The sequence below is a fragment of the Mchenga conophoros genome, linkage group LG20 (assembly GCF_057382185.1).
Source record: "Mchenga conophoros isolate Kocher_MC1m ecotype Shallow Benthic linkage group LG20, M_conophoros_male_GT1.1, whole genome shotgun sequence".
NCBI lineage: Eukaryota > Metazoa > Chordata > Actinopteri > Cichliformes > Cichlidae > Mchenga > Mchenga conophoros.
In genome coordinates, this window is record NC_140545.1 from 10,603,603 (window position 1) to 10,624,422 (window position 20,820).

At 40.4% G+C, this 20,820-nt stretch overlaps 1 protein-coding gene across 6 annotated transcripts; it reads right to left on the minus strand.

Annotated features, from left to right (window-relative positions):
• Positions 1–258: 258 nt before the first annotated feature.
• On the minus strand, positions 259–20,505 carry cdk11b (cyclin dependent kinase 11B). Of its 6 annotated transcripts, none has more exons than XM_085258513.1 (20): positions 20,457–20,505; positions 19,605–19,735; positions 19,149–19,288; positions 18,444–18,571; positions 18,213–18,354; positions 17,711–17,847; positions 17,362–17,481; positions 17,143–17,241; positions 14,979–15,110; positions 14,830–14,904; positions 7,310–7,539; positions 7,106–7,196; positions 6,891–7,012; positions 6,689–6,794; positions 6,398–6,519; positions 4,970–5,077; positions 4,488–4,604; positions 3,933–4,081; positions 1,433–1,622; positions 259–898 (listed from the first exon to the last, which is right to left on the minus strand). In XM_085258513.1, the coding sequence occupies exons 2-20, from the start codon at positions 19,713–19,715 to the stop codon at positions 806–808; spliced, it is 2,412 nt and encodes an 803-aa protein (XP_085114639.1). In that variant the 5' UTR covers positions 19,716–19,735; positions 20,457–20,505; the 3' UTR covers positions 259–805. The 6 variants fall into 6 exon arrangements, with proteins under 6 accessions (XP_085114639.1, XP_085114637.1, XP_085114638.1 ...); XM_085258511.1 differs by having other exon boundaries at positions 17,711–17,886; XM_085258512.1 differs by having other exon boundaries at positions 18,213–18,357.
• Between the last annotated feature and the right edge of the window lie 315 nt (positions 20,506–20,820).

The following is a 20,820-nucleotide window of genomic DNA, read 5'->3' on the forward strand; positions in this document are numbered from 1 at the left end:
GAAGTCAGAGTCATTTAAAAACAAAAGCAAAGCAAGCCGGGGCCTTTTTTTCCCCCTGAAAGAACAAAGTACTGAGACAAAGTGGTGCAGCACAAGGAATGACATCACTTTTGGACAGCAGCTACCAAGCTGGTTTGAAGGCTGCATTTCTTTCAGGCTCGACTTCCCTTCATTTTTTTCCCCCTCCTTTGGCAGTGTGCGGTTGTGTTTGCATAGCTTGGACAGAGTTTATAAATATGGGAAAAAAGGCAGACAAAACAAAGTTTCAAACTTTATTTCTAGCAAAAACATCAGTTCCCTGTCATCAGGAGAGCTGACATTCCCATTTAAATTTTAACATTATGCTGGATGGAACACACAGCAAATGCTGCATCATTATACAGTAGCTCAGGCAGCCAGGAAATACCAACCATTTATAAAACCTGGTCCTCTCTCATGAAATATAAAAGGGAAAATAAAAGTCAAACATGAGAGAAACACTTTCGAATAGATTTATGGTTGTTTCTCCTCTTTAAGAGCTACAAAGGTCACATTTCAGTTAGTTAAATGGCTTAATATTTAAAAAAAAAAAAAAAAACCCAAACAGGAAGAGTGGAAATTCAACAGGTTTGAGCCATCAGTCTTGCTGTGAGACAGTCTTGACTATGTGGTAACAGTTGTAAATGATCAGATACTGATCTGCTCTAAAGCTGTAAACCAGTGATACGATCCGGTTCCAAACAAAAAACAAAACAAAACAAGAAGTCCCACGAGTCTTTGCTGGATCTTTTCCTGTTTTCCAGCTGGGCGTCCTGAAGCTTGAGGCTCAGAACTTGAGGCTGAATCCTGGACCGACTGCAGATGCCCCCTGATAGCTGGTTGTCAAGTGGAAGCCAGTATCTCTCAGGTCATCATCGCCCTACAGAGACAATGGAAACATTCACAACTTGTAATATTAACAAAAACTTTTGAAATCTTGCACTTCTTACATGCTTATTACAAAACTGACCAATATTATTTTATGACTCTAGTTACCTTTGGAAACCCCTAACCTGAATTTAATGACGGATTTGATTACAACTAACAGTTTGTATTAAGACTATTATTATTAACACTCCAAATACTTAATCACAAGCTCAAGCTTTTTTTTCACCCTGACGAGAAGAAAAGTGAGACAAAAATACACTTGTCATGGTCTAATTGGCGTGTAAGGCAGCAAATACCAACACTTAATTCCACTGAAAAATCTCAGTAGTGGCCTTAAGCTGCTGGGCGAGCCGGACCACTGCTGAAAACATTAGGAACTAAAAAGTGCTCATCATGGAAAACACGAGGAGGAAATACGCGGACACAAAGCAGAAGCCTGTAGGTCTGTAATCTATTTAACACAGGCAGCGTTCAGAAAGCCTGGTAGCTGTGTGTAATGGAGAAAAGTCAGGCCTAATGCTCTTACCAGGTGACTGTAGCCCAGGCCTCCCTCGGGTGGACGAGGACTGGTGCCTCGCTTCACCCTCTGCTGCTCGCTCTTAGCCGGCCAGGTGGGGAACATCGAGGAGTCAATGGGGAGAGGAGACTCCCTGAAGTACTCATGTTTGAGAGCCTCATCTGATGAAATCCTCTTACTGGGGCAGTAGGTGAGGAACCTGGAAAACAATCAATAATAATTTTAAACTTATGTTTTAGCAGCGTTTCATCAGAGATGCCAAACTGCCTCGGAGAACTCAGGCTTCACCTCAGGTTTTTTTTTTTCTCTGCTATTCAAACGGGTCTGCCTTTTAGCTCAATGAAGGCCAGTTCCACAGTTGGAAAACCAATCAGGGCTCTGTAGGTAGGATTAACCATGAAGGAGCGATCTTTCTGTGCCATGGCCAAAAAATAGTGACGAGAAATGGCCAGCAGAATGACGCATGCATGGATGGGATTGACGCAGCTTTACAGGTTGCTGTAAGTTAACAGCGCCTAACAGCTAATTAATGGTTTCTGTGTAATCAAAGTCCTGCTGATGGTTGTGTCTGATGCGAACATTTGAAGATTACACATGTGCCAGCTGACTTTTACTTTATTGGGTCACAGTCACACTGAGTAACGCTGGCATATAACTGGCATCAAAATGCTCGAAAAGCTCCATTTCACCGTTGTTTTCCCTACTTTTTCTACTCTAAATGATGTCAAAAAATTCATATTCACAATGTGGTTGTCTACAGAAGGACTACCCACCTAATCTTCAACGTCCCCAAATAATATTAACAAGGATCACTCTGATTATTCTGCAAAGTTACTCTTACATAGTCAAAGAACAAAAATGTTTAGTGTTTAGTGTATAACAGTGTATAACAGGCCCTGTAGTGACACAGTCTGAACACAAGGTGTGGTGCTGATGCCAAAGGCCAGAGAGTTTCTGCAAACAGTCGTAATTATACATGACAGGAGCAACACAGACTCAGACTGTGTCTGAGGGGAACCTTCCGTAAGTGAGTGCAGACATTAAACATAAAAGATTTTACAAAACAAATGATCTCTAATTTAACGTGAGAGGATATCTACAGGAGGATTAATGGCTGGGATTAGACAGACACCAGGTCTAGAAGACAAGAGCACTATACTAGCAACATAAGACAAAACCTGCTACTTGTGTCCAATGCACCATTTTGTTATGGAATTACAAAAATGTGCACTCTTCCTGTCCTGTAAGCTTGTTCCTTTTCTTGACTGAGGACCCAGCTGCTTTTCATTTGAGGACTACGGTCCTATTTATGCACGGGACACCAGGTAATGGAAACTCATTATCTAACAGGATAGAAACAGGACAGAAAACAGGCAGGATTCTGGCTCTCTAGGAGGATTAAAATTGGGATCTCTTAACTACTACATGTTGAAATGGTAAACGTATAACAGGTTAAAGAGTTGTGAATTGAAACCTCCTTCAGTTAGACACTGAATCTGGGTCTTCAAATGCTTTCACACACAGGAGAGGTGTGATATTGCAAACAACAACCAAAAAAACCATTGCTCTGCAATGTCAACCTGCCAGATACACCTCCAAAGTTTCTCTGTACTGCTCCGTTGTGAAGCTTTTCTAACAGCACTTCCCTACGTGTTGTACACTGACAGCTGAAGTTTCAGCAATTTTGGAAATGAACCAAATTTCCACCAAATTGTGGTTCCTCACACAGCAGCACAGCAAACATGTTGTTACCATCCTCTGCAGCTGGGAGCTAGCTGACCAGCATGGTTTTGTCATTTACAGGTGTAGAGAAAAGTTTCTGTGGCTGGTTAAAGACCTGAGAGGAGAGTTGAGAAGCTCATCTGCGCAGTGCAGAACAATGCTGATCTTTGGAATGTGAGAGAAAGAATTATGAAGCCATCACTGATTTTCCCTATTAAATGTGTGTTTTCTAAAACATTTTCCTGTACTGTGGAGCGTCACCATGGTGAGTGCGTGTGTGTGAAACGGAACAAGGGGGATGGAACTGGACTCCTGCTGGGATATATCCACTACTGCTGTCATGTTTTAAGAAAGCTTGCCAGAAGTGCACCGACTAAATAAAAAGCTGTGGAAAGAGTAACAGAATTTGACAGGGTAGAAAAGGGTTCGTCCAAGTAAGGCAATTTCCACTGCAGGAGCCATGCTGATTGTTACCTAATACATGCTCTTCATCACTGTATACCAGTGATATGTGTTCTCTCAACACTGAAAATTTGCCATCAAATATTTACACAAGTCTATGGGACTTATTCTCTATCCCTTAAAAATGGCTAATTTATAATGTATTTGACCTTTCTTTTCAAATGGTGTCTTTATGGTTTATAACCTCTTTAGTATCTTTTGAAAACACAGAATCTACAGACACATGAAAACAGACAATAGCTGCAATACTACAACCTGACTGCAGTGCAGTGAAAGGAGTTATGTTTCTTATGCAAGAGTAAAAAAAAGTCTCTAAAAATCCTACTTGTTCATGAGGTCAAAGCCTTGGTCTGACAGCAGTGCTCCAAAGCGCTTTCGCAGGTTGTTGTAGGGGTATTCTGTGAAAGTCATCTTCTTCACAGCGGGCAGCTCGCTGTAGCCGGGCCAGATCTTCTCGCTGGGCGACCCTAGATCCTAGAGTCAACACAGACAAGTCAGCAGACATACTTTTAGTCCACTCCCCCAAAAAAACAAAACAAAAACAAAAAGTGGACACGAGAGATTCCCAGTTTGGCTGATGTGCTCATTAACTGCAGAAGTGGCAAGTAGCCAGTCCTTGGTGCATTTCAAAACTGATCACTGGTAACAACAACATGGGAGGCCCAGGTAACATCGCTTCATATTGCTGTTATGCCTAATTTAGATCATTTAGTGTAAGGTATAACAACATCATCTGGGGTGACAGCTACCAGCAGCTCCACCCTGTGGTTCACTGCAGAACTGCACTCTGACAGAAAACCTTACAAGCAGTAAAAAGAAAAGCTTTAATATTTATAGTGACAATACCCCACCTTTTATAAGCACAAATGAAAGCATTTACCTTGAAAATCTTGTTAATTTGGTCAATTTCAGATTTTCCAGGGAAGAGAGGCTTCTGGGTGAGAAGCTCGCCAAATATGCAGCCCACTGACCACATGTCCACAGCTGTGGAGTATTCCTGCGGAGAGAAGAACAAACACAGTGGCAGTCCACAGAAACATAAAGTAGACTGTCTGCCTGGCACGTTCCTCCTGGAGTTTATGTGAAAGTGGATGCACACTGATGGGTCGCTAGGCCTCTGCCGTCTGACGGCATAAATCATGCAATGTAAAACTCTAATAGCATTTTGTGGTATTTGGTGTGTTACAAGCCAAATGCTCAACAGATGTTGTCTTCTATTGGAGAGATATGCCTTTGTGTAAAACAATCAGTCAGGATGATGTAACTATTATCTATGAAAGGCCATCACTTTACTGTCTGTAGTTTCAGCTATTGTATTCAGGATTCATCAGACTCCTGCAGTGTGTGAATTTGAATTCTCACCTTGGCTCCAAGCAGCAGCTCAGGCGATCTGTACCACAGGGTAACCACCACCGGGGTGTAAGGCTTCAGGGGGGAACCGTACTCCCGGGCCAAACCAAAGTCACCAATCTACAATCCAAGACGGATGAGGAGACCTTTGAAATGCTCTAGTTTGGGCTAAATAACAGTATTTCAGCATTAAAGATGTTTATATCAAAATCATCTGACCATTAAAGAAGAAATCAAATGACTGCAAATCCTGGCAGCAGGGAGTCATATTCAATTTGAAAAAAAATTACACAATCGAGTGTAATTCACATTATCTACTGCCAATTTGCATAAAATTCACGCCAACAAGTGTCTGTAAAAATTTTGTTTATTTACACATGGACCCAGTCTTCACTACACTTTGCCAGAAATTCATGCTCTAATTGAATTCTACTAATCATGTGTTGTTTATGCAACTGTGTTCACGCTGCTAGCTTGTTGGAAAGACAGATTAATGAAATCACCTTTTGGATTTCCTCCATTACTATGCTTTAAAAACAAATGTGAAAGATAAAAAAAAATGTAAAAAAAGTGAGACAGTATTTAAGAGTCAAACCAGGACTTTTAAGTGTTGTCATCTAGTGACTGTTCTTAATGAAGACTAGTGATAAACCAACTATCAGTGTCTCAGGTTTCGTTCACACTGCAGGTCAATTCCGATTTTTTGATCAAATCCGATTTTTTTTGTCTGCTTGTTGACACTACAAATAAAATGCGACAGCAAACGCACTCTAGTGTGAACCCTCAAAGCATGTGCAAAAGAAGACGTCACACACAACGCGCTCTATTTAGACCCAGAGCAAACAGTATTGTTTGACTGATGGCCCTTAATATAAAGACTTGTTTCTGACTTTACATTTAGAATTTTGCTTTAAGTTATAAAGTTATTTTGTTATTTACATATGGCCTAATAATTATCCTTATTGCTGTTTTAGAGAGGAGCGGTGCTTCAAAGGATAGTTGCTGATTTCTGTCAGAATCTGCAGATTATACAGTACAAATAACATGTTCACGTTTCTCCAACATCGTCTTCCCAACAGTTTCACTGGATGGCCAAGAAGCGTTCACGATGTCTTCTCGGGCGCTTTTCCGGCACTGATAATTGGCGTCTGTCTTGTGTCAGTGACGTAAAAGACTGATTTAATGCGACCTGACCATTCAAACAGCAGTTGCGTTCTAAAACATCAGATATGTATCTGATTCAGTACCACATACGAAAGTGACCCAGATCGGTTTTTAAAATGTTGGATTTGTGCTGTTCACACTGTCATACCATGATCGGATATAGGTCGCACAGGGTCAAAAAAGTCGGACTTGATGCGCTTTCGCCTGCAGTGTGAACGTAGCCTAACGTTACCACACCATTAGTCCCTCAGAGTTAGAATTGCTCTCCTGGTATACCTTGAGAATACCCTTGTGGCTCAGCAGCAAATTGGACGTCTTCAGATCACGGTGAAGAATCCAATTATCGTGGAGGTGTCGGACTCCTCGGAGCAACTGAATCATCAGAGTCTTTACTTCTCCTGGAAGAGAAGGTGGCACATTGTACAGTTAACTACCTTCAGAGGTAAACCCAGAAGCAAAGAAACATCTATGAGATCTTACATTCTACTGAAGTCAGAAGATCTTTTTTCAACCTTTCTCTCACACAGACATACACGAAAATGGATTCAAGCAATGTATCCATTCTACCTGGCAGGAAGGGCTGCTTCATTGTTTCCATCAGACTCTTCAGATCATGTTCTACATAGTTCATCACAATGTAGATCTTGTCCATATTGCTTCCAACAACTATTTCCTGATAGGAAAGGATTAGTTGTATGTACAAATCATTAGTAGAAGCTGTAAATGGTGAAATGTTAATCGCTAAGCAAATATCAAAATGTTTTCTTACCCTTACTGTGACAATGTTTGGATGTTGAGCTTTGAGAATTGTATTGATTTCTCTTAAAGATGTGATGGGAAAGCCCTCCTTCTCCTTCTCCATCTTCAGCCTTTTCAGCGCAACAATCTCATCTGTGAACATGATACTATAGTCAGTTTTACTAAAAACAATAAACCCAGCTGAAGAGCACAAAAGCAAATAGATGAGTATCTTTCTTTTCATACCGGTCTTTTTGTCCTTGGCTCTGTACACCACGCCGTAGGTTCCCTCCTCTATGCGATTCAAACACTGAAATTCCTCAACACTGCGGCAACCCTGAACACAAAATGCAAGTCAAGATTATAACATACAGAAAATGGGCCAAAAATAATAACATACATCCATAATTTGCGCTCATATGGATGATGCGCAACATTTGTGACCCTAACCTGAAAAGCCGGCAGATATTTGGGCAGCTCCTTCTTCAGCTCCACAGGTGAGACTGGGGGAGACTCTGGGATGTAGTTCCCTTCTGGAGTGGCTGAACGGGAATGAGTTTGAGAGTGAGGGGTGGGTTCCCCCTCTCCTGCTTCTTCTTCCTCCTCATCTTCCTCCTCCTCCTCCTCCTCCATGTCCTCACCACTCTCTTCTGAGTCATGGTCAAAACGGGACTCTGGTACTGTGTGGTAAACGGTTACATGTTATAAATAATAGGGGTGCAACGATATTCGTATCGATATTGAACCGTTCGATACAGTGCTTTCGGTTCGGTACGCATATGTATCGAACAATACAATTTTTTTCAATTTTTTTTTTTTTTTTTTTTGTGTCCCGTTTGGATCTATAGCCATCAGAATTGTTGTCTTGAGGCCAAGAAAGATGCCAAGAGGATTTATTTTAAGTGGATCATCATATTGGTCCATTTGATTGACCTTTATTATAATTATGAATTTATTTTATTTTCAGTTGCAAACGGGACAGACATGACTGTGGGATAGGACAGGGGGAAAGAATGAAAGAAAGAGGGGGAGAGAAAGAAAGAAAACCAAAGGGGAGAAAAAAAAAAGAACAATACAAAATTTGTAATTTATTTTATCAACTTTCCTTCTGACGATGCTGTCTGTGTTGAGCGCTCAGTGAATCTGCATTTGACTACTCCGCCTAGGCTCGAGAGTGCAGCCTAGGCGGAGTAGTCGAACGCAGATTCACTGAGCACTCAACACAGACAGCATGGTCAGAAGGAAGAGCGCAGGGCAAGCTAGCGAGACAGAAGTGGACCTCCCCACCCTCATTCAGATCTGGCGTTTTGAATTATTTTGGTTTTCATGTGACGTATGACCCTGAAGGTAAGCGAGTCATGGACTAAAGTAAAACAGTATGTTGGATGTGCCATGCAATGCTCAATTACATGGGTGGGAGCTAGTGTGTTAGCGCAGTTAGCTCGTTAACGTGTTGGCCGTCTAGCCCCTCTGTATAGGGTAGCTCGTTAACGGAGATTTGCCGTGTTGTGGCGTTAAGGTCATTTCAACGAGATTAACCTGAAAGCACTAGTGGGAACACAACGAATATGACTGCACATTTACACCGACATCATCCTAGTGCAAAGACAAAAACAACAAGCATGCTACAAACTTTAGCCGAGTCATTTAGACAGCTGTTAGCACAGGATTCTCCTTATGGAGACCTGATATGTTTAATATGCTGCTGAGAATATAGCCCAGAAGAAGCGGATAGTATAGCTTTTATTTTGGAAAGAGCCATTTCTCTGTAATAAACTCTCTTTTCCAAAGATGAGCGATTCCTCAATCAGATACAGGGCTCGCAATATCGCTAGCCCGACGTCCCGGGGCTATCTCTGCCCTGCCTGTCGGGCTATTGTAGGAAGGAAAAATATATGTCAATGCTTTTGCATTCTTTCAGAAATGTAGCTGGGTAATTATGTCATTGGGTGAGCCACTGTCAATATGTGACATATTGAAATCGCGTTTGAATTTGCGCTTGTTTTTTTGCTTTCACTTTGCAATCGCGCGAACTGTGTATAGAGAGCGACAGCACTGATCTGTGAGTGATGATAATTTGTGCACCAATTCCTCTGACATCGTCTTATTAATTGTTAGCTTACTATGCAAACATGACAAGTGAAATCTCCCGCAGCTTAAACATGTGAGAGGTTGATCGCGCAGAGAATCGCTGAGCTTATGTGAGTGTGGCAGGATATATATTTCACTACGATGACCTGGATGATTGAGAACCTTCACAGACAGATATATATTTTAGTTCTGCTGAGCCAAATAAGACAGGTCAGGGTGAAGAAGTGACAGCCAAAGAAAAGCTTACCACAAAACGGAGAAGTTATGACAAATCAGACTATAAGGCAAAAAGAAAGTGCAGCTTTATGGTTTCATGGACAAAAGAATTTCTGTGGCTGCAATATGACGAGCTAAAAAACAACACGCACAAGGGTTAGGGTTAAATTTAAAAACTGTACTTTTGTGTTAAAATATATATTTATAATTTTAATAAATGACAAATTAAAAAGGCATGAACATTTTTTTTGTATCGAAAAAATATCGAACCGTGACACCAAAGTATCGAACCGAACCGTGAATTTTGTGTATCGTTGCACCCCTAATAAATAAGGTATGCATTTTAAATGAATACATTACAATTTAGTTTCTAAATTGTAATGTATTACAAAATCTTGTTTTACAAGATTTTGAAAAACTCCTGCCAGGTTGGAGATTTTCGAAAACTCTGTTTTTGCGTTTACGTGTGGATGAGGAATACGGAGTTTGTCACGCAACATCAAAGGTGTGTGCCTTTTTTGACGTCACGCTGTGCGCCATGTTATTGTTTACATGAGATGAATTTCTACAATAACAGATAGACAAAATACTGCTACTGTTAATCTGACTATCTTCAGTTTTTACACGCTTACATATACACACGCAGTTACTGTCCCTCCATTTAGAAAGGCAGAGACGTCACGGCGTAATTTTACATGTAGTTGTTTTTCTGTGTAATAATATTCAACATTGCTATCAATACATTTTTCAAAAAAATGCCTCTATGTGCAAAATGGGTTCAAAAACAAACAGCTGCGGGATACTGTTTGTCCGTGATTTGAACTGGGGGAACAAATGGTGGCAGGATCAGCCTGATATTATTTGTATCCCACTGTAACTTTACTGTATAAACAGCTAACATCGCCAAAATTTCAGGAGCAGTTAGTCATTATAAGAAGTGTTTGTGAACTAAAAATCAAGAATGTGGGATACTGTTTGTCTGTAAGGAAAACAAACTCTGCAGGGGAGACCTACCTTGGCACTTTTGCATGTAAAGCCAAAGGGAAGATATGCTTCATCATATTTTCTAGTCTTTGGCTTGGAAGCATTCATCCAAGCATTCATTTTTTTCCCCTTTCTAATTCAAATTCAAATTCAAATTTTTTTATTTGTCACGTACACAGTCATACACAGTACGATATGTAGTGAAATGCTTGGACAACTGCTCGTGACCTAAAGAAAACAAAAAAGGAAAAGGCTATGAATAAGATAGGAAATAAATATGAAAAATTAAAAAGGGTAAATTTAACTAGGAAGGAATAAAATATAAATTAAGGTTAAAAATGAAATAACTGTACAACACAAATTAGAATGAAGGGTAAATTTAACTGGGAGAATAAGATAAAATATATAAATTAAAGTTGAAAATAAAATAACTGTACAACAAAATACACAATATAGAACTATATAAGAATGTATGAAGAAATCTAAATATAAATAAATATATACACAATAACAGCAGCTGTACAAGTATTAACCGGAAATGAAGAATATAGTGACCAGTGTTGTGCAAAACCAAAGTCCAGAAAGTCCAGTGTGTGTGTAAGAACTGTATGTGTGGGTCAGTACTGTGTGGTGGTGTGATTGAGAGACCGTATCGCCTGCGGGAAGAAGCTCCTCCTCAGTCTCTCTGTGTTGGTCTTCAGGGAGCGGAATCGCTTTCCTGACCTCAGCAGAGAGAACAGTCTGTTGTTGGGATGGCTGAGGTCCTTCACGATCTTCCTGGCCTTGGTCCAGCACCGCCTGCTGTAGATTGAGTGCAGGTCAGGGAGCTCGGAGCGGATGGTGCGCTCAGCTGACCGCACAACCCTCTCTAGAGCTCGTCTGTCCTGCATGGTGCTGTTCCCGAACCAGGTTAAGATGTTTCCCGCCAGGATGCTCTCTATGGTGCACGAGTAAAAGTTCCTGAGCACCTTGGAGGGCAGTTGGAAGTCTCTCAAGCGTCTGAGGTGGTAGAGACGCTGTCGGGCCTTTTTCACCACGGTGTTGATGTGACAGGACCATGACAGGTCCTGCGTGATGTGAACTCCGAGGTATTTGAAGCTGTCCACTCTCTCCACTGGGCACTCGTTGATGACGGGGGTCTGGTAGTTCCTCTCCTGCTTAGTGCTGAAGTCCACTATCAGCTCCTTTGTCTTACTGACGTTTAGAAGGAGGTTGTTCCTCTGGCACCAGTTCTCCAGATTCCTAATCTCCTTCAGGTAGGCCGTCTCGTTGTTATCAGAGATCAGGCCCACCACGACGGTGTCGTCAGCAAACTTGATGATGGTGGTGGAGCTGGTAGTGGCCACACAGTCATATGTGTACAAAGAGTACAGCAGGGGGCTCAGAACACACCCCTGGGGGGCTCCAGTGCTGAGAGTGGTGGAGGCTGAGACATGTCCGCCCATCCTTACTGCCTGTGGTCTGCCAGTTAGGAAGTTGGAGATCCACTGACACATAGATGAGCTGAGTCCCAGATGCTCCAGCTTGGTGGTGAGTGTGGAGGGAATTATGGTGTTAAATGCAGAGCTGTAGTCTATGAAGAGCATTTTAACATAATTCCCCCTTCTAGTGTCCAAGTGAGTGAGTGATGTGTGGAGGAGATGAGAGATGGCATCGTCTGTGGAACGATTTGGACGGTAAGCGAACTGTAGTGGGTCCAGTGTGTCTGGTAGTGAAGAAATGATGAAGTCTCTGACCAGGCGTTCAAAGCACTTCATCACTACTGAGGTGAGGGCTACAGGGCGATAGTCATTGAGAGAAGCAGGGTGGGGTTTCTTCGGGACAGGAACAATGATGGACTCTTTGAAGCATGTGGGGATCACCGACTGAGATAAAGAGATGTTGAATATCTCAGTGAACACAGGAGCTAGCTGGTATGCGCAGTCTCTGAGGATACGACCTTTTCATACTGCCCCCCCGCAATGGCTCTGCGCCCCACACTTTGGGAACCTCTACTTTAGGAGTAGCAGCAATTTTGGGGAATCATTTAGGGATAGCAAGACAACACCCACTTCGCTCATCGGTTGGATGAGATAAAGAATAGTTTCCCAGTAACATGGTTCATAAATGTGACACAGCACAGGAAAAGCTGTCCAAAAGCAGGACAAGAATCCCAACTCTGCACAAAAACAGCCATGTGATGGAGCAATCAAGAAGACATTCCAATATGTACAATATTCGTTTTCCATGAAATTAAGATAAGATCTCTCAAAATTATGTCAGAAAATTTAAATTACTGGAATTTTCAGATGAATAAACTCCAAACAATGTGTGATTTGTACACAAATGCTCATTCAGCAAACTTCTCAGATATGAGAGGAACATCCACAGCACAGTCACACACACCTGAGGTGTGACCCATCAGCCACCAAAACGTTCCTCATTAGTGATGCTGATGACTTTTCCATTTTTAGCTTGTGGCGATAATGTTGTGTAGATTGTGATCGAGGGGAGTTTTTATCAGAAGTTTAGTCATTTATGAATGTGCTACAGAGAGTATTTATTTTGCATCATTACTAAAGCACAGTAGTTAAAAACAAAAAACAGCCATAGTTTGAGTTAAAAATGATGACTTTAAAGATTCTTTTCTTTTGCCATGCTAATGTTGTAATTAATTTATGTAATTAAGCATGGCGCAGTTTAAAAAGCGGTTTAAGGATATGGTTTTTACAGGGTACAGGGAAAAGGTAGAGATTTGATAGGGTGTTCTTGTCTAATATTTTCATGTGTGTGCGCATGCACGGGTTTGTTGGTATGGGTATATATGTATGTATATATATATATGTGTATATGTATGTGTGTATATATATATGTGTATGTGTGTGTATGTATGTGTGTATATATATATGTGTATGTGTGTGTATGTATGTGTGTATATATATATATATATATATATATATATACACATTGGGAAGATGGCCCCAACTGACCGAGTGCTCAGTGAATACCTCAGGCAGCAGAAACCCAAGAAAGAGGAGGGAGACGAGGAACCATCATGGAAGGACAGGCCCCTGCACGGTATGTACCACCGGCAGATAGAGGAGGTGGCTGATATCCAGAAATCCTACCAGTGGCTGGACAAAGCTGGACTGAAAGACAGCACAGAGGCACTAATCATGGCAGCACAAGAACAAGCTCTGAGTACAAGATCCATAGAGGCTGGGGTCTATCACACCAGGCAAGACCCCAGGTGCAGGCTGTGTAGAGATGCCCCAGAGACTATCCAGCACATAACAGCAGGGTGCAAGATGCTAGCAGGCAAGGCATACATGGAACGCCATAACCAAGTGGCCGGCATAGTGTACAGGAACATCTGTGCTGAGTATAACCTAGAAGTCCCGAGGTCAAAATGGGAGATGCCCCCAAGGGTGGTGGAGAATGACCGAGCTAAGATCCTGTGGGACTTCCAGATACAGACGGACAAAATGGTGGTGGCTAACCAACCGGACATAGTGGTGGTAGACAAACAGAAGAAGACGGCCGTAGTGATCGATGTAGCGGTTCCCAATGACAGCAATATCAGGAAGAAGGAACACGAGAAGCTGGAGAAATACCAAGGGCTCAGAGAAGAGCTCGAGAGGATGTGGAGGGTGAAGGTAACGGTGGTCCCCGTGGTAATCGGAGCACTAGGTGCGGTGACTCCCAAGCTAGGCGAGTGGCTCCAGCAGATCCCGGGAAAAACATCGGAGATCTCTGTCCAGAAGAGCGCAGTCCTGGGAACAGCTAAGATACTGCGCAGGACCCTCAAGCTCCCAGGCCTCTGGTAGAGGACCCGAGCTTGAAGGATAAAACCGCCCGCAGGGGCGTGCTGGGTGTTTATATATTATATATATATAAAATTGTAGGTTGTGTATCCTTCAGGTGTTAATGGGGTTATTGAAAATGTGTATATGTGCGTATGTGTGTATATACGTAGGTATGGATAGATAGAAACATATATGTGTATATATTAAAAAAAAAAAAAAAAAAAAAAAAAAAATTACACATAACATATAATGTAATTACAAGGAGGTATTTCTGTAGTCTATTGATACTAGATAGTGGAAAAGGGGTGGGATTAAATAAGCTTATGCTTCTTCCTGCTCCTTTTTGAACATGGACGTTATTTGGAGTTGTGGTTGCTTGTTTTCCTTTGGTTTGCTTTGTTCATTTGTCTCTTTTAATTCTATTTTTTTTATTTTTTTTTATACTTTTTCAACATGTTCAAAATAAAGATTCAATCAATCAATTTAGTGACATAAGGTCAAAACAATCAAATAAAAAAATCTATACACATCTTCAAAACACCATCAGAAAATGTGTTCTCTTAAATGTGAAAATCCTGTACATTTTTAACAGTACTGAATTTTTTGCACAGTAACATTTGGCTGATAAAATCTAGCTATACAGATGCCTTGATGTCATCTAATTACCGAATATAAAACTAAAGTAAAGTAAAGGGCTTAATTTAAGGAACTTTTTTTTCATTCTTGCCTGAATACTATTTCTGTGTTTTGCCCTTATGGTGGTGCGATTGTTTCTTAAAGGCACAGTCTGCAGTGTTAGAGTCCTGGCTGGGTATAAAAAGCTAAGAAAAAAAAACAATTCTCTACTTCTCCAAATATGATTTCTACTCTCTTTGATATCTGAGGTTTACTCACCTGCAGGTATGTGATTTCCATTTTCCCTCTCCTGTTCAAAATCTTCCCCAGACTGCTCGTCCTCACTCACGTCTTCTGAGAGGAAGAAAGCCACTTTGATAAGCATCTGATGGCAGTGATAGAACCGTATGGGCCACAAATATTTGTACCTGCACTCTGCTCAGACCGCCCTGAGCCTGAAGCAGATTCCTCCTCTTCTTCTTCTTCACCCTCACTCTGGCTGCTGGACTCTTCTTCATCTTCCTCCTCATCTTCCTCTTCCTCAGAAACAGACGCTGATGCTAAATGAAATAAGGAAAGATAAAAAAACTGTTTAAAAACTGGAAATTAACTGCAAATTAGGGCTGCACGATTAATCGTTAGAAAATCACGATCTCGATTCATACTTATGTGCGATCTCATTTCCAAATGACAACGATTAATATAAAAAAAAAAAAAAAAGACGACGACCACGATTGTACCGCATTTTGATCCGGGACGTAATCTGCATGAAAACAAGCGCTCACTCTTCCTGCTCAACAAATGACAAGGGCGGAGCCTTATACCACGTGATACAGAAGCTGTGCCGTGTGATGCTAAAATTAGCAGGGAAAAAACAACGGCGAGCACGTCAGGGATGACGAGAAAGTGATAGGAGAAAATCCGTCCCGGTCAACCACCCAAACATCAATAACGGGAACCTTATTCAGCGCTTCCCTATACCCGTCAAACTCCCGCAGGCACAAAGAAATTACGGAGGCTATCACTTATCACCTGACCAAAGATTATGGCTCCCATCAACACTGTGCAAAACGAGGGATTTAGGAAAATGATCAACACCCTAGACAAATGCTACACAGTGCCGTCCCGCAACTATTTTTCTATTGTTGCACTACCTGTTCTATGCACGCAGTGTCGAGCAACGGTGGAGACGGAATTTCAAGCAGTACAACATTTTGCGGCAACAGCAAAACGTGAGACATTTGTTGTTTTTATGTTTATTTATTGTTTTTATGTTCAGTCTCAACTGTTACGAAGTTGATGTGCAGTTGATAAGTGCAATAAATATTTATACTGGAAAAGAAAATCGTGAGAGAATCGTGATCTCAATTCTAAGCCAAAAAATCGTGATTCTCATTTTATGCAAAATCGTGCAGCCCTATTGCAAATCTACAGAGCCTTCCTAACACAGTGAGCTGTGGTAGATATTTGTTGTCATCCTATTCTTCTGATGATGATCAGAAGTCTTACCAAGTTTGACCAATCAACGAACATCCCTATCAATATTAATCGTCTGCTGTAGTGGAGTCTTTGACATCCATTAAGTTTAACTTTCTTAAACTTAATGGCAATAAAACAGAATTCATTTTAATAGGCACCAGATCAAAACTGACTACAATTACAACCAGTCTTTCGTTATCCATTGATAACTCTGTTGTCACACCATCCCCTCAGGTTAAGAGTCTTGGTGTCATCCTCGATAGCACTCTGTCTTTCACAGCACATATAAATAATATCACTCGGTCTTCCTACTTTCATCTCCGTAATAACCGTCTTCGTCCCTCACTCACACTACACAGTACCGCCATATTTGTCAATGCTCTTGTCACATCTCGTCTGGATTACTGTAATTCTCTTCTCTATGGTCTACCTCATAAATCCCTCCATAAATTGCAGTTGGTTCAAAATACAGCTGCTCATATTATTTCCAGAACTAGATCCACTGAACATATAACACCTGTTCTTAAACAGCTCCATTGGCTCCCAATTCACCTCCGTGTCAATTTCAAGATCCTGCTTCTCACTTTCAAAGCACTTCATAACCTTGCTCCTCCATATCTATCCGATCTTCTCCATACATACTCACCCCTTCGTACACTCCGCTCTTCTTCAGCCTCCCTTCTGTCAGTTCCACCTGCTCGCCTGACTACCATGGGACTCAGAGCCTTTAGTTGTTCTGCCCCGAGACTTTGGAATGCACTTCCACTTGCTCTACGGACCACACACTGTCTCCCCACTTTTAAATCACTACTCAAAACTCATCTATTTAGAATTGCATACACCTGATCTGTCTTAGGCCATTTTTACCTTGCTCAGTTTTTATATTTGCTTTTATACTTTTATGACTGTTTATGTCTAAATTTTATCTACCATGTTTGCTATATATCCATTTTTCTTATGTTTTTTATGGTATTGTTTACGTGTTACTGTAAGGTGACCTGAAAGGCGCCTATAAATAAAATGTATTATTATTATTATTATTATTATTTGTATTATTATTATTATTATTATCATCTGCTAATTGCTAAATCTGTAGGTTACAATTTAACTCACCCAGGGAGGATTCTGCAGTGCTAGTCTTCCTTTCATTATCACTGATATCCTGCAGATCAGCAAGCAGATCCTTGCTCTCAGGCTTCTCTTCTTTTGATGCTGCAGAAAAGAAAAAAATTAAAATTAGTATGAGTTACGTTGGAGCCACAATAATCTCTTAATAGTCTCAACAATAACCATTGATTAAAAAAAAAAAAACAAGAACAATTTAAAACTCACATCCGCTTTTCCGTGTTTCACTGTGATCAGACCTTTCTCTGGGAACACGTACTGGACTACGGCTGCGGTGACTTTGTTTTGGCTTGTCATCATATTCCTCAGGTAGCATCCGAGATGGCACTTTAGATGAGAAAAATTAATTAGGTAATCACTGATGCAGGTTTGCCTGACAGGCTGCAGGGTCTAAAAATCCCAATCCATCAAGTCACAGTTTAGCATTTTGAGACATTTGCTTACTTGCTTAAATACATTTGCTTCCCCAGTTACATGAGAATAAAATTATGACTCTTCTTCTGTGTTGAAATTACACAGCTGGGAAAGGACACCATGTTTAGTTACACTCACTGACCTTCTCGTCGAGTCCCTCTTTCTTTGCGTCGCTCTTCAGCCCTCCTCTCCCGGTCTTTTAGCTCTCGTTGTTCTTTCTGCTGTTCCCAGAGCTTTCGGTCACGCTCCCGCTGGCGCTCGAGCTGCTCCAGTCGGTCCCTGTGATCCAAAAAAAACCCAGCAGAGTCCACTGGAGGTCTGTTTGGATAATCCAAAGTTCACTCTTGTCACTGCTTTCTTTGGTTTCTTTAAATGGACAGTAGTTAAGTATTAACTTGAATTATTTATGTTTCATGTCTTTATTTAATTTAAAAAAAAACATCACATATAAAATTAGTGTTTTTTTTAAAAGGATCAAACACATTAGCGCTGACAGGATTTAACATTCTGACATGCAATCAACAAAAGTTCAACAAAACAGATTTTCAAACAAGTTAGCGTTGACAATATCAAAGAGGCAAAATTATCAGAAATTATCTGAACTGACATGAGATTATTTACTTCTGGCCAAAGTTGGTGCTCACCTCTCTCTACGTGAATGAGCTCTGGCCTGTTCCCTTCTTTTCTGCCTTTCCCAGTCTCGCCGGGCTTTGTCCTCTTCCCAGTGACGTTTCCTGCGATCGCTTTCGCGCTCTTTTTCTTTATCTTTGAGTCGTGCATGTTTTCCTGCTGTTTAAGTAACAAACAGACATGAAAAAACAGCCCTAAAAATAAAAATATGTATCTGTAAAACATGTGAAGCAGAGTCTCTGAACCTCCTTCAGCTGAGTGACTGCGATGACGTCTTTTATCTTTTCGCTTCTCCTCTTTTCTGTGGTGAGATTTGTCCTTTCTTGCTATTTGCTGTGGAGGCTTAATTGCTAGTGATTCGTCTTCTTCCCCTCTAAAAGAAACAAAGAAAACATTGTGAGGAGAGTTGCACCAATTCAGAACCAATATCTGTCTAATACCCTTATGGATCATTCCACTAAAAAAATAAAATAAAATAAATCTGTTCAGAATTGGCTTTATAACCACTTATAAGCAATAGCAGACTACTTAAAAGTCAATAATCTGCTACTATTTATATTAATTATATTATTTATAGTACTCTGTACTGTATTGTACTATATTTTGCATGTTCATAATTTTTTGCCCTTATGTTGTAATTTTGCATTGCATGTTTAGTGTGTCCTCTGTATTGTTGTGCTGTCCCAACTGATACAGCAAATTTGCTTTGCCGCACAATAACAAAAAAAGCCCAACAACAACAACAACAAAAAAACGTGACCTGAATTAACATTATACAGCAGCTTTAAGCTCTTATAACTTTGTAATAAGTTATTGCTGCTAACCTGCATGCTAGCTGTATGTTATAGTAGCTTCTGCTGGTTATGTATACTAATTTCCACATTTAAAAAAAAGAAGAAAAAGTCATGGATCAGTTTACCCACTCATAATTTCCCCCAACTTCCAAGTACCTGTCCTCCATTGAGTCTTGACGTGCATATGGCGAGTTACGAATTGTTATTTCCATTCTTTGATCCCGAAGTTCTCCTTCCTCCGGAGTGTCTCGTTTGGCTTCCCGATCATCCGCCTGTGAAGCAAGGCCCTTTGAGAACTGGCCAAGACAAGAAATCCAGAATTTGGGGTTAAAGCCTACAAGAAGACAGTGAGTACAAGAGGGCTAACATACAAAAAAAGACCACAACATTTTTGTATTTAGCAACTTCACTAATGTTTAGACAAAATTAATTAGGCTATGTTTCTTAATAAATTCTATATTCCAATCCTAAATTAACATCTGGGTTTTAAGATAAAAATGCTAACATGACAATAACTGAGACCTAAGACATTAATTCACAAATCTGTTTGTTGCATTCTGTGTCAGCATGCATGTGTAACATAGAGTGTATATTAGCTTTTAGATACTTTACATTTTTCTGGCGTTTCGGATCAGTTTTCTCTTGTAATTCTTTTCTGCGTTTCTTCTCTAGTAAGATTTCATCAAGAGTTTTAACTTTCCAGGTGTCTTTTTCGTCCCCCATCGGCGTCTGCTCTCCACCGCCTGCTTTGCAACACAAACACACAGAGGGTTCAGTACTGTCTCCTTAGCTTAGCTTTGTTTGAATCAGAGAAAGGGGCTTACCATTTGTTAATTACTGATTTAATTTACCATTCAACTGAATTAGGATCAACGCTTCAGAATCCCACCCCCGTCTTTGCTTTGGACAACTACTAATAAAAAACTGATTACGGCTTTTGAAATAATTAAATAAAGTAACGGAAGACAATGAAAGACTTGCGGATTTCCAATTTTAGCCGGTGGACATAACATACACTGTGTACACGCTGTTTAATGCCCTGGTGCAGTGTGTCGGAGAGTTCAAGTGTTGCTCAGCCGTCAGTCATTTTTACCACTTTCATATATCAGAGACGCCAACCAAGTGTAGTTAGACACGTACAGGTCGCCACCAAAAATAAAATACCCAATATTAAGTTTATATATACATAGAGCAACAGTCAAAAGCGACTTCTTGCTAAATCGGCTGACTAAAGCGGTGGATGCTAACAAGCTAGCTACTAAACGTTAGTTAGCGAAAGCTAACATGGGGAATCACTGCTAAACAACTTCAACAGCTAATAAGATGGTGTTGAAAGAAACTACTCATATTGCCAATAATGTTAATCAATTACACACATATAGGCGTGTGCATATCTAAAACTGAAAGCATAAATGCAGTTAACTTTAAAATTATTGACCGAGCGAATGAAATGGTCAAACAAACCTGAAATATGCGCAGCGGTATTATGGCACACCGGAAGTTACAACGCGCTGGTAACGTATGTAATACTTCCGGTGTAAAACAACAAGGTCAAATATAATATAATATAATATAATATAATATAATATAATATAATATAATATAATATAATATAATATAATATAATATAATATAATATAATATCACAAATCTTTATTGTAAGAATTAAATGTAAAAACTAAAGAAAGAATTCTGGTGGCTTATTTCCCAGGCTGTCTTGCAATTATAAAACAAAGTTGTATTTCAATAATAGATAGTGAAAAACAGGTGTCATTTTAAATGTCTATAAATAGCGTAAAACTAATGAAAATACAGTTAAAAGTCCAAA

Coding starts and splice junctions, on each gene's coding strand:
- cdk11b (XM_085258508.1), bottom strand. CDS start 19,715: ATGGGGGACGAAAAAGACACCTGGAAAGTTAAAACTCTTGATGAAATC. Junction 17,242..17,361: donor TGAAACACGGAAAAGCGGAT/GTGAGTTTTAAA, acceptor TCTTTTCTGCAG/CATCAAAAGAAGAGAAGCCT. Junction 6,520..6,688: donor GAAGCAGCCCTTCCTGCCAG/GTAGAATGGATA, acceptor CTTCTCTTCCAG/GAGAAGTAAAGACTCTGATG.